Raw genomic sequence first — 13,988 nt, 5'->3', positions numbered from 1 at the left:
TGTCAGTTAAAAAAAATTAATGTATATTCACTGTTTACTCTGATATTAGCTTTCAGTTTTAGTTTAAAATTTAACCTCTGGCTTCCAGACTTCTTCCTATTTAAGTAATTGAACAATTTGAGGAAATAATGATCAGAGCACTATTCAGAGCCTTGGAATAATTTTTCTTGTCCTCACATTTCCCTCTTTTAAAATGTGTTTCACTTTCCAACCATTGCCAGAGCTTCTCCCTGTGAGGCCGAACTTCAGGAATTAATGGAGCAAATTGACATCATGGTAAGCAACAAAAAATTGGATTGGGAAAGGAAGATGAGGGCTTTGGAGACACGATTAGATCTTCGGGATCAAGAGTTGGCAAATGCACAAACATGCTTGGATCAGAAAGGCCAAGAGGTACTGAATATATGTGTTGTTAATTCCTCAGGCAGTTATAAATAATATTTATTATTCTTCAGGGTATGTTTTTCATTATGTATACTTTTTATCAGGCATCAGCGGTAGCCTTTACCGCTTGGAATTCTGTCACAGCGTGCTAAATGTGTTGATCAAATAAGTGACAATTGGAGCCTCAACCCATAAAAATTTGCTGATGCAGAAAAACAAAATGCCATCTAGAAAAGTAAATAGACATTTACTATATATATGTGAAATAAATATTGTTTGCAAGCAAAGATGTCAGTGCTTTTGCAACTGTAGAAACAAGCTAGTTGCCCAAACTCTGTCTTTGGAAATGGCTAAGTCAAGCATCTCTTCAAATCTACTAGGAGAACATTTCCACAAAGAAGTGAAATGTCAACACATGATTGGGGGACAGGGAAGAAAAGAGTTAGGTGAAGGGGTGTGACTCTTAAGAGGAGTGCCCCCAGCCCCTACAAGGTTGCTTATAGCACGTCAGTGACTGTAGAATGTACAAGTGCTCTCAGGCTTCCAGACGAGTTCTGGAAAATCACGTACTTGACCTAATGCGGACTTTTGTGTCTGTGAATTTTTCTTCTGGGTGAGGCCTAAGAGAAGTATTTACTTTAATCTTATACGAAACCATCATCAGCCAATTTGTTCTTCAGCCATCTCTCTACCTTTGTTGGCCTCCCAGTAGAACTTACCTCTTGACATAGTTAACTGAGTTATTTAGTTACTGGCATCTGGCTTCCCTTCAGGGTAGAGGCAGGTCATCAGGCCCGGAATATGCAAGAGACTGTTTTCTTTCTCCCATATCTGTGATGACCCAGATGGGTACACAGGTGCTTCCCCTGCGTTTTCAGCCAATTCTGCAAGCCAATCCCCTGGGAACTCCTCTGAGACATCATTCTTTTCTTTTTAAAATGTTCTTCTAAAAATGCAGCCCACACACCATGGTGCCCCCGGAGCAAAACACCCACTGAAGACAGTGGTGCCCAAAATAAAAAGAGAACTGCGTCCGCAGAGGTTCTGCCTGAGTGATGGTGACATGGCCTCCTGAAAAAATTATGCAAAGTAAATACTAAACCTTAATTTCAGATGTGATGGTGACACGGATCTTTTGTCAGACATCCATACCGCCCCGTTCTTATGTGTACCCAGTGGAATAGCGCCAGCAATGTGGGGTTTTGTGACTTTCATTATTAATAGCTATTTTAAGAACTGCAGTGCAAATATTTATTCTTGTTTGGGGACAGCAGTTTTACTTAAAGCATGCTCCTCCTTTGCACATTTTCTGCTTTCATCAGGCAAAATTTAGAAAAAAATCAAAATTAAGTTTTGTTCTTGCTGCAGGTGGGCTTACTTAGGCAGAAGCTGGACAGTCTGGAAAAATGTAACTTAGCAATGACGCAAAATTATGAAGGACAACTGCAAACCCTAAAAGCTCAAGTAAGGAAACAATGTAATTTAATCTCCTTTGGATGATTTAACACATTTTGATACATGTTTTCACATATAAAATTATATCAAATTTATGCATTTATAAGTTGTATTGATTTTATTAAAATGGACCATTTTTAATACAAGTAAAGTTTTTATATTTAATGACGGGTTATATGTTTGACTGTGTCTTTCATTGTTTTATTAGATTGTTTCTTTTATTAGACTGTCAGCTCTTTATCCCTTTAACTGTTAGCATAGTGCAAGACTATTACCTTTCTATTTATCAGATGACTTGTTGATTAATTACATGGTAATAGCTAGCAATGTGAACAACAAAAATGACTTTGCTATTATGAAATAGATAATTGAAAAGGAAAAAACTGGTCTTTGGTACTTAGATACTTGTAGGGCTATAGGTCTTCTGAATAGGGAATACTGATTTCTTTGTTATTTATTCCTCTACTTCCTCACTGTGCTAGCAAGCCAAAAATCTTCTCTCCCTTACCACAAATAATGCATAGGGCAATCATTATCTGTGCATCTTAGATCTAGTAGCTGCTCTTGTCCTTGCTTAACTTAATAAATGAATCAATGGGAAATAGTTTGATCATGAAATTTATGAAGTGCAAAGATTTCACAAGTGATAATACAATTAAATGAGCTTGAAGTAGTTAATTCTTTCTTAAGTACCTTCTTAGGGAAGTCATCAGCTCTTAAGATTGGATATGAAACATTTGATACCACTTAGCATAATCTTAAAAGACTGGCTAGCTCGTAAATTTAGACATTTTTCCTGCAATTCAAAGAGCTGCCACTAGATGGTAGCTTGAATTACAAAACTAAATGGTTTTTCTAAGACTAAGCATTTAACACTTAACTCAATCAACCTTGTTTTTCCTGTAATGATAAAGCTCTGAAATACCAACATATATATTAAATCACTGTATCTGTTCAGTATAAACACGATCTGGAATAAGTTTTAAAAAAAATAAAGAAATGGAGATACGAGTGATATACCATCTCAAAATTATATTTCATTAGTTCAGTCACTGCTTACCAGATATTTAATCTCTGGGGTTTTTTTCACGTCCATTGTTAAAAAGTTGTAAGGCTTGTTTACAGGTGCTGAGTGGTCATGTAATACATGAATCCCTGCCGTTTGTTGGTTTGCAGCTTCGTTTTATTACTTGGCTGCTGGCTAACCAACAGATACCCTTATAGCAATTTCACAAAATTGTGTTCTGTGGAATGCTAATATTGAAAGTTTTAGGAAACGCTGTTTACTTCTTCTTGGCTCCTGGACATTCACAGCGTGCTAGCATACGACAGGCTGTGCAAATTCCTGTTTCAAACAAATCCATTTAACCTTTTTAATCCATTATTTTTCAAAACATATTTGATCGTGGAACTGCATTTTTTAAGCTAAAACCGGCTTATCCTATAGTACACTATTACAGTGTAAACACTGTAAACAGGTGTTTCATAGGATACATTTTGGAAAAACTACATTGTTCTTGAAAGAGCAGCCATCTGCTTTCACTACAGTTTTCTGCTCTTCTTTTCTTCTCATGTTAAAAGAAAGAAAAGCGTTAAAGAGGACAGCAGCAGAGAAGGAAAGAGGGAAAAAGAGAGAACTGGTTTGCATAATAGCTCGTAATATGTCATTCTTCTAACTAGAAAATGCTATCTTGTAGCAAACATGCTTTGGTTGCTGCTAGCTCACTCTACTGATTCCTTCTTTGAAATTCCTGGTTTATCTACAATTTCATTTTCCTAAAATATTTTAAGGATATACTTTTGTTGGGTCCGTTATCAAAGGAAAGAGACTGAGACAAAGTTACGCAAAGCCTTATTCTATGCCAAGCATTAGAAGTTAGACCGACCGGCCAGGGAAATGAGGCTGCGACAAAGTGAAAGTTATGTAAAGCTTTATTCTATGCCAAGCATTAGAAGTCAGACTGACCGGCCAGGGCCTACTCCGAAGACTGCGACGCCCCTTGGTCTTACAGGCTAGTTTTTATAATGCACAATCTCAGGCATCTACATATGTGGCTTTGGCTGATTGGATGTCTCCCACCTGTGTGTTTTAGTAACGGTTACCTGGAACTGATACTAGTAACTGTTGAGGCGTTTATTAAACAACAAAATGGCCTTGTTTTAGGTATGGTTTTAGTAATAGTTACCTGGAACTGATATCAATAACTGTTGAAGCATTTATTAAACAACAAAATGTCTACCTAGGCAACATGGAGTCACTATGGCTAAGTAGGCCCAGGCAGGCCCTAGGGGGTTAACATGTTTTAACGTGGAATCAACCCCAACACTTTACCATACTCTTCTTTGAATAACTCTATCAAAACTTTCTTATAGAAACTGCTTCTTTTTAAAAAGAGAATATTTCCTTTTCCTTCTATCCATTATGAAACTATGATTAAATTGTATATATATTTGAGATTTTCACTTCTGGAAAGATGGAGTAGATGCATTTAGATCCTGCTAATTAAAACTAGAAAGCCTGGACATTATTTATAAAATGAGAAAACTCTGAGAAGTGGAGGGAGAGACAGGCCAACTAAAACCTTGGTACCCAAGGAGTGACATAGTGGTGAGTTCCCTGGGATTTCTCTTTGCCTCTTATATCTCATGCTGGGGAATGGAGAAGTTGACAACCCAGGCACAAACAAACAATCCCAAGGAATGCCTACTTTCTGCAGCCAAAAGACTGCTTAGCAAGATTACACACTTTTAGATAATAACTTCTCTACTCCAGCCAAACACCACAGAAAAAGACTTCAGCCCCAAACCCACCCCCAGCTCAGCACAGACTGTGTAGATAGCCTCTTTCTCATCAGCTTGTAATGAGTTAGTCCAGGCTCCTGAGCCTGGGTGGTATGAGAGAAGACTGGAGTGGAGAGCCAGGAATCTCATAACCAGTAAGCATTGGCAAGGCCTTCCCCAACCCAAGGTGTTAGTGGAGGCCATGTGGAGAGCCTGGACTAGTATGTCCATTTGGTGGTGAGGAGGCAATGCCCCTCCTCTCTGAATGGTATCAAGGGAAGCCTAATGAGGAGTCAGGATGTTTACCACCTCTCAGGGGTAAAGAGGCCACTTGCCCTCACTACACTTTCACTGAAGGACAGGTGAGAGGCAATAATAAGGCACGTATGCCCCTCCAGTCAAGGTGGTATCATTGAAGACTAGTGGGGATTCTGAACTCCCATTCCCACTCAGCAGGGATAAGGAACGTCTCCCTCGGGTTACCGACTGAGGCCAAGAGCTGAACTCCCACTGCCCGCTGGCAGTGATGAGACAGCGTCTCCCTTTCCTTGCCAGAGTGCTGTCAGGAAAGGATGGCTGAAACACAATCCCTAAAGAAAATCTAGTGTCTCATAGCACAATACCCAAAATGTCCAAGTTTCAATTAAAAGCACCACCCATCACACCAGGAACCAAGAAGATCTCAACTTGATGAGAAAGATAACCAAGAGATGGCAACACTGAGTGAATACAGATGTTAGAATTATCTGACAAGGATTTTAAAGCAGCTGTTATAAAAATGCTTCAGCGAGCAATTACAAACACACCTGAAACAAATGAAAGTTTTAGCAAAGAAACAAAATTATAATAAACAGCCAGTTAGAAATTTTACCTCTGGAAAATGAAATAGCCAAACTAAAAGAATTCAGTGGATGTACTCAAAAGTAGGATGAAGAGGACGGAGGAAATAGTCAGTGAGCTTAAAGATAATGGAATGGAAATTAACCGATCTGAACAACAGAGAGAAAACAGACTAAAAGAAAATGAAGCTAAGGGACATGTAGGACTATAACAAAAGATTGGAAATGTGTGTCATAGAGTCCCAGAAGGGAGAGGAGAGTGGGACTGAGAAAGTATTCAAAGAAGTACAGGTGAAAAGTGTCAAAACTTGGTAAAAGATATAAACCTACAGATTCAAGAATCTGGGTGAAAGTCAAACAAGATAAATACAGAGAAACCAAGACCGAGACACATTGTAGGCAAAGTTCTCAAAACCAACAGATGAAGAAAAAAAATCTTGGAAGCAGAAGAGAGAAATAACACCTTACCTACAGGGAAGAATCAATTCAGATAACAGATTTCTCATCAGAAACCATGGAGGCCAGAGAATGTGGGACATTTTTCAGTTGCTGAAAGAACATAAATGTCAACCCAGAATTCTATGCCTAGAAAAAATATCCTTAGGAATGAAGGGGAAATCAAGTACTTCTCAAATGAAGGATAACTAAGAGAATTTGTCACTAATAAACCTACCTTCAAAGAATGGCCAAAGAAAGTTCCTTTAGCAGGAAGGAAATGACAAAGAAAGAATCTTGAGATATCAGGAAGGGAGAAAAAACAATGGAAAGAGTTTTAAAAAATGGATTAATGCAATACTTTCCTTCTCGTTGAGTTTTCTAAATTGTTTGACAGATAAAGCAAAAATTATAATAATGTCTAATGCAGTTCTTAATGTATGTTGAAGGAATACTTAAGACAATTATGTTACAAATGGGTCAGGGCAAAGAGAGACATAAAAAAAAAGTAAAACTTCTGCATTTCACTTGAACTGGTAAGATGTTGACACCAGTAGACTGTAATGACTTCTGTATATATAATGTAATACGTAGATCACCAATTGAGAAAGCTATTCAAATAGATAATATTCAAATACCCTATAGGTAAACCAAGAAAGAATTATAAATAATGCTCAAATAACCCTGAAGAAAACAGAAAAGCTAAAATAGAGAAACCAAAAACTGGAAAACAGAAAAGAACAACAAGAGGCTTAAGCTCTAATATATCAATAATTACATTAAATGGGAAGTGTCTAAATACATCAGTTAAAAGATGGAGATTGACAGAATAAATTAAGAAAATATGATCTCACAGTATGTTCTGTTCCAGAAACTCACTTCAGACATAACTATATAGGTAATTTGAAATAAAAAGGTAGAAAAAAATACCATGCAAATACTAATCAGAGCAGAAGCGGTGCCAGGATAATTCTGTGGAGAAAGAAGAGTCTTTTCAACAAACATAAAGGCACAACTGAATATCCACATGTAAAAGAACTAAGTTAGACCTAAACCATAAATAAAAATGAACTCAAAATGGATTAAAGACCTAACTGTAAAAACTTAATCTATAGGGGCGCCTGGGTGGCTCAGTGGGTTAAAGCCTCTGCCTTCGGCTCGGGTCATGATCCCAGAGTCCTGGGATCGAGCTCCGCATCGGGCTCTCTGCTCAGTGGGGAGCCTGCTTCCACCTCTCTCTCTCTGCCTGCCTCTCAGCCTACTTGTGATCTCTGTCTGTCAGATAAATAAATAAAATCTTAAAAAAAAAAAAAACCTTTATCTATAAAGCTCTTAGAAAAATCACAGAGTAGCTCTTCATGACTTTGGATTAGGCAATGGTTTCTTAGATTTGGCACCAAAAGCTCAAGAAAAATCAGATGAATTTAACTTCACTAAAATTAAACCACCTCTGTGCTTCAAAGGACACCATCAAGAAAATGAAGAGACAACTCACAAATTGGGAGAAAATATTTACAAATGATATATCTGATAAAGGACTAGTGTCCGGAAAAAAAAAACAAAACACATACTAGTCAATAATAAAAAGTAAATGACCTAACTTTAAAATGGGCAAAGATATGAACAGACATTTTTTCAGAAAAGCTATACAAGTATCCAATAAGCATATGAAAAAATGCTCAACATCATGAGTCATTGAGGAAATGCATATCAAATTATGAGATACCCATTCACCCTGGCCAGAATGGCTATAATCAAAAAGATGGACAATAGCAAATGTCAGTGAGGATATGGAGAAATTAGAACCCTGTATGTTCTCAGTAATACTGGGAAATGGTGCAGCCACTTGGAAAGTAGTTCAGCAGTGCCTTAAAAAGTTAAACTCAGAGTTTCCGTAAGATAGCAATTCCACTCCTAGTTATGTATCCAAGAGAAATAAATATATGTATCCACACAGAAACTTGTGCACAAGTGCTCATAGCAGCTTTATTTGTAATATGCCAAAACTAGAAAGAATCCAAAGTCCATCGATTGATGAACAGTAAAACCAAATATGGCATATCCATGCAATAGAATACTATTCAGTAGTGATTCATGCTACAACACAGATGAATCTTGAAAGCGTAAAGTGAAAGAAGCCAGACACAAAAGACCACATAATGTATGATTCCACTAATATGAACTGATCAGAATAGGCAAATCTATAGAGACAGAAAGCAGATTAATAGTTTCTAGGGACTGGGGGTAGGAGGAAATGTATAACCATTCTAACATTCTGGGGTTTCTTTTGTGGTAATGAAAATATTCTGAAATCAGGTAATCTGATTATTGCACAATTATGGAGTATACTAAAAACCAGTGAATTTTATTTTTAAAAGGTGATTTTTATGGCAGGTGAATTATATTTCAATTTTAAAAATGATATGAGATAAAGAAAACAAGTGACTATATTAATATCAGAAAAAGTAGATGCGACCGTTCATAACTTTATTTGTGGGAGCCAAAATTGGAAATAACCAAAATGAATGGTCAAGCAAATGCAGTTCCCTCCATACCATGGAATAAGACAACAATAAAAAGGAATAAACTATTGATACAAGCATGCATCTTCTGGGCATTATGGGGACTAAAAAAACCCAATCTCAAAATGTCATATACTATTTGATTCCATTTTATAACACTCTCAAATGACAAAATTACAGATATAGAAATAAATTAGTGGTTGCCAGGGGGTAGGGGTGGGAAGATGAGAGGTCTGAGTATCACTACAAAGGCAGGGAGGTTTCTGTGCTGTTGGAATGGTTCTGTATCTTGATTGTGGTTGTGGTCACACAAATCTACACAGGTGATAAGATAGCATAAAATTATGCACATCTATTGTACCAATGTCGTTTCCTGGCTTAATATTATACCGTATAATTATACTGTATAATTATTTCAGAATTCAAAACAAAACCAAAAAACTTTTATAAATAGTTATCTAGAAATTTCTTCACAGATGTTGATGGATCATGCTGCTTCTAATCTATTATTGAAGGTATAACAAAAAACAGAAAAAATAGTACAGTCTAAGTTAAAAGAATTATTGCTAAGAAAAATTGTATCAATTTGATACTTAAATTTATTTAAACTTATATCAACATGAATAAGTAGTTTATGCTGTTTGTAGCTTTTAAATTCAGTATTCAGTTTCTTGAATAAAATATACACTTGTTATTTTATAGAAGGGGTTACTGAAATTAAAATTGTCAACACAAGATGGCACTAAATAAAAGAAAAAACTTGGTTTTTAAAACTTGTAAGCTTTGCTACATATGGTCAAAACAAAGCTAAACAAAACATTTATGTTTTGTTAAATGAGTGACTCATTTAACTGTGCAGTTGATGAAGCCCCAAATTCACATGAAAACCGAATGGTGTTCAGCTCCAATAATTTAGTTTTAATAACTGGTCCTATCTTCACAAATCAGAAGATTTAAGCATTACTGCATTTTTCCAATCATAACTTAAATCATCAAAGACGTGCCCAAGAAAAGAACTCTTTTGAATTCAAGTCAGAAAAGCCAGTCACGGGGTGCCTGTGTGGCTCAGTGGGTTAAAGCCTTTGTCTTCGGCTCAGGTCATGATTCCAGGGTCCTAGGATCGAACCCTACATCAAGCTCTCTGCTCAGCAGGGAGCCTGCTTCCTCCCTCTCTCTCTGCCTGCCTCTCTGCCTACTTGTGATCTCTGTCTGTCAAATAAATAAATAAAATCTTAAAAAAAAAAAAACTATTAAAAAAAAAAGAAGAAGAAAGAAAAGCCAGTCACAGTGAGACGTTAGCATTCTTTCTTACTTCCAGTTTTCCAAACTGACGAATAGCTTTGAGAAACTGAGACTACTCCAGATGAAACAAAGTAAATTTCGGCGAAAGGAGTTACCCAACCTCAAAGAAGAAACGCCCTTTGAATTGAGCAACTTGAACCAGAAATTAGAGGTGAGCCATGTACTTTGTTAGTTTCTTTCCTGCACGGTCAGGATCGATTCCTGCCGCTGCTACAAGCTGGTCTCCGGTCTCCGCTGTGCTCCATGGCACGTACAGCTGTGGTAACAAACACCATTACAAATCAGCTGCTCATTCAATGTATTTTCTTAGTGCACCTTCCCTTTAGGCACTTAGCGAATTAAAACATCACTTTGATTTATGCATCTTTTATACAGATCAGCATTTTTGGAGAGCCAAAAAAAAAAAAAAATAGAGTTCAAAGAAACTGCAGATGTTGAGTGAAATTGAAGGACATCCCTGGGGTCAGTTAAATTGAATATCTAATAAATCTTTTAATGGCTATTTAACTATTGGGTACTTAAATCCCAATGAAGCCTCCCAACAGTTTTTGGAAGAGGGCTTGGAGTTTCAGGGGTTTTTTCTTAAAGAGGTAGTGCCACTCCAAGATAGCAACCATTACCCAGAGCTTCAGAGATCTCTGTCTTACTATTCACGGACGCATTTATTTTTATCCCCTAACTTCCCGACCTTGGAAAAAGCAAACTCATTATTTTCCGGAGCTCTTGAACATTCCTGCTAAAGGTCATGTAACAGCAGGTAGATTCTACTATAAATTGCTGTTGTCTAACCTGAGACCAGCTCCTAGGCCTTCCATTATTGTTCATTAATTGACCTCAAGATAGCCTATTCCATTTCTTCTTTTGCTCTCAAGCCCTAAAACCCAGCATCCCCCTTACCATCCCCAGCTGGTGATTTCCCTTCCTTCTACTTGCCTGATACATAAGAGTTGGCCTCTCACAGTCACCCAGGTACATAACTAGGAATTGATCTGTTCTTTTCTCTTACCCACTATATTCCAGCCCAGGTTTGCCCTTTTCCCTGGTCTCCTGCCTCTTATCTCCCTCCTAGCTAACTGCCGTTGCCGTTTGATTTTCATCATTTTACTCTTCAATTCACAGTCCTTCTTAAACTTTCCCTCCAAAATATCTTTAAAAGAAGAAAGAAAAATCTAGGACCACAACCCTAAAATCAACCTGTTGCAAGAACTTTACTGAAAAACTTGGGTTTTAGCTTTTAAATTCCTATAAATTTTACATTCTACTGAATAATACACGTTTTTTAAAAAAATTCAAAATTACTACTGCTAAGTAAAATTGACTCTATAGGAAAATGCACCATGTGCCACGTGTAACCACCTGGCTCTTATGGTGGTATGACCAGACTGGCTTCAGAAATATCCTGATCTCAGAAGGTGCCCAAAGATGTGCTTTCACTGAAAATGCTGAGATCAAGTCACTGATTAGCCTTTTGATTGATTTCTCATGGGGTTTTATGGGACAACCACAGCCATATAAATTATTCAGACAGAAAAAGTCTGAAATTAATATTAAGTACTTTGTGTGAACACTTTTACATTTAGGGAATGAAATATTTACATAGAACAGATTTCATGAATTTATAGATGAAATTAGTAGCAAAATACGAGCTGGGGCACGTGGGTGGTTCAGTCGATTAAGCATCTGACTCTTGATTTCGGCTCATGTCATGATGTCAGGGTCATGCGATTGAGCCTCATGTCAGGCTCCATGCTGGGGGTGGAGGCTGCTTGAGAGTATCTCTCTCCCTCTGCCACTCCCCTCCTCTGCTCATGCACTCTCTCTAAAAAATATATATGTATGTATATATACATATATACACACACATACACATATGTATATATATATCATATGTGTATATATATACATATACATATATAATATGTATGCATATATATTATATATAATATATATGACTTGATGGGTTTCTACTTATATAAAAATTCTTAAGCACACTGTATAGGTGGTTTAATCTGTATAATTATGGAAACACTTTTTACTTAGGGCCATATGAAAAATTAATGTGTAAGAGATGGGCTATTCCAGTTTTAATCTGCATCTAAGCATGTTTTTCCTTTGGGACAAATGTTTATTTACTTAACAGAGAAATGGGAAATAGCATGTTGATGTGGAAGAACATGACAGTTTATAATTTAGAACACTTCCTGACTGACTCATTTATTTGCCTTGTGACCTGTAGGCAAGTTGTTAGCCTCCCAGAGATTTCATTTTTTCACCAATAATTGGGGTTAAAGTACCTTATAGGTGACATTGTGGCTACATGAGAAAAAAATACACATTTGTATATATTTAGATGCACGCTGACGCATTTAGAGGTGAGGATACATGAGGTATGGAAGTTGTCTTAAAACAGTACAACAAAGAAAGGGTGGAGAGAGAGGGGAGATGGAGGTGGTTAGGTTGATGGTGGTCAAACTGGGTGAAGGGTACATGGGAGTTTTTTAAAAATCTCTACTTTTATGTAAGTATGAAATGTTCATACTAAAAAGTGAAAGCCATCTTACAGGTGGAGGTTTGTAGAGTCCTTGGCATACACCATCACTAAGGAAATGTGAGTTTGTCTTCCAGTATTTAGTAAAGGGATTAAAAAACATATATAATAATGGACTTCCCCTAGAAATTAATCTTAATGACCCTGACCCGCTCTCAACCTTGAAGAACCAGAAAAGTTTTTCCAGCCGTGGGGAATTTACTCTGGAGGTTTAGGCAAGTCTACGGACTCTCTGAAACCGAGTGGGGACAACTCCAGCCCCTAAAAAAAATCCTAATAAATCTCCCTAGGTCTCTTTATGGTCCCATAACTTATGGATATGTTGTGTGGGCTTGAAACCAGTCTTGAAACCAATACATCTGTAAAATCAAGAAACCAGGACTGTTCTGAGCACCTGCTGATATTTCTGTGACCCATATTTCTAGCCTACTTGGCCTCATTCTTGACCTCATTTCTACCTGTTGTAGAATTTGTAAAGAGAATTTGCCTCCTCTTAAAGCATGCTGGGAAATACTTATTTTCAAGATTGAGATTGTTGGGTGTGTGTTGCTAAATACTAGTATTATCTGAAAGATATGAACCGTGTAAGTCAACCTTGTCCATATTTTGACTTCTAACTCCAAAGATTCCTTCCAAAATTAAAAGTAAACAGGAATTTTTAAAATCTGCATTGTACTAATTTGAAATATCAGCTATTTTGTATAGGAGCCTAGTTTTGTAAATTTGTCGCTATTATGGAAGACCCTATTTTTGTGTACCTAATTTTAAATTGTGAAATGTCAGAATCAAAGTCAATAAATTTATATGAACTGTTCCCATTTGTCTTAATAAATATGGTCCATTTATCATAGGGTATTATATATTTAAAGGGGGGCATATCCATAGTTTTCCAATCTTATGACTACCACTCAATTTCAGGTCATCTTTAATTACTGTAAGAGCCTCCTAATTTATAGCTTTCCTTGACTGATTGGTTCCCAAAGCCATATCCTTTCCTTGTGTTAAGTTGTGAACACTCATGTTCTACAAATACACTACTTTGAACAAAAACTTGTAGAACCAAGTATGTTGCATCAAACTCATTCCACCACTTCTTTCCCAGGGCAGCTCTGCTGGTATCCCAAGTTAGGCCTGAAATAGCTGTTCTGTTCCCCAGAATGAACTGATTTTGGCTTTACCTTGGACAGTAGCCTTGAAATCCACAAGGGGACAAAGTCACTAAATCAGTCCAAGCCTCATCCCATAAAAACAAACAAACAAAATTAAGAATACAGGTTTGGTGATAAGAATCAGAAGCTATATCTGGTAATAAACTCAAGATGAGTGACTTAATATTTATTTTGTTTTCCAAATGAGGAAAGAATGGATATAGTTGTTTAGAATGAAGATGTACAAATGAAAGAAGCCTTACTCATTGTGCTTTTAAGTGAATAATTTTCTTCAATTTATGTTTGTCCCCCACTTTCTAAAAAGGAATTTAGAGCAAAGTCAAGAGAATGGGACAAGCAAGAGATACTCTATCAGACTCATCTGGTTTCTTTAGATGCTCAACAAAAATTATTATCTGAGAAGTGTAATCAATTTCAGGTACATTACCTAATACTACCCTCTAACTTAGAAAAAATTAGAGGTTAACTATTACCATCTTTGTAACCAATCTTATTACAGACAAAAATGCCAACTAATTAAGAGAAAATAACCAGGGTAGGTCTAACACTGGGT

General features: G+C 36.8%; 1 protein-coding gene across 3 annotated transcripts in view; it reads left to right on the top strand.

Moving 5' to 3' along the window:
- DEUP1 (deuterosome assembly protein 1) overlaps positions 1–13,988 on the top strand; it is an 82,977-nt gene that overhangs the window by 20,769 nt on the left and 48,220 nt on the right. For all 3 annotated transcript variants that reach the window (XM_032852820.1, XM_032852819.1, XM_032852818.1), the window contains exons 3-6: positions 222–393; positions 1,753–1,848; positions 9,735–9,869; positions 13,740–13,853. In XM_032852820.1, coding sequence (XP_032708711.1) covers positions 222–393; positions 1,753–1,848; positions 9,735–9,869; positions 13,740–13,853 — 517 coding nt within the window. The remainder of the gene's footprint in view (positions 1–221; positions 394–1,752; positions 1,849–9,734; positions 9,870–13,739; positions 13,854–13,988) is intronic.

The sequence above is a fragment of the Lontra canadensis genome, unplaced genomic scaffold (assembly GCF_010015895.1).
Source record: "Lontra canadensis isolate GAN:19392208 unplaced genomic scaffold, GSC_riverotter_1.0 scaffold7, whole genome shotgun sequence".
Taxonomy (NCBI): Eukaryota; Metazoa; Chordata; class Mammalia; order Carnivora; family Mustelidae; genus Lontra; species Lontra canadensis.
Note: the sequence above shows the minus strand (reverse complement) of the source record. Positions and strands in the feature narration are given on the sequence as shown.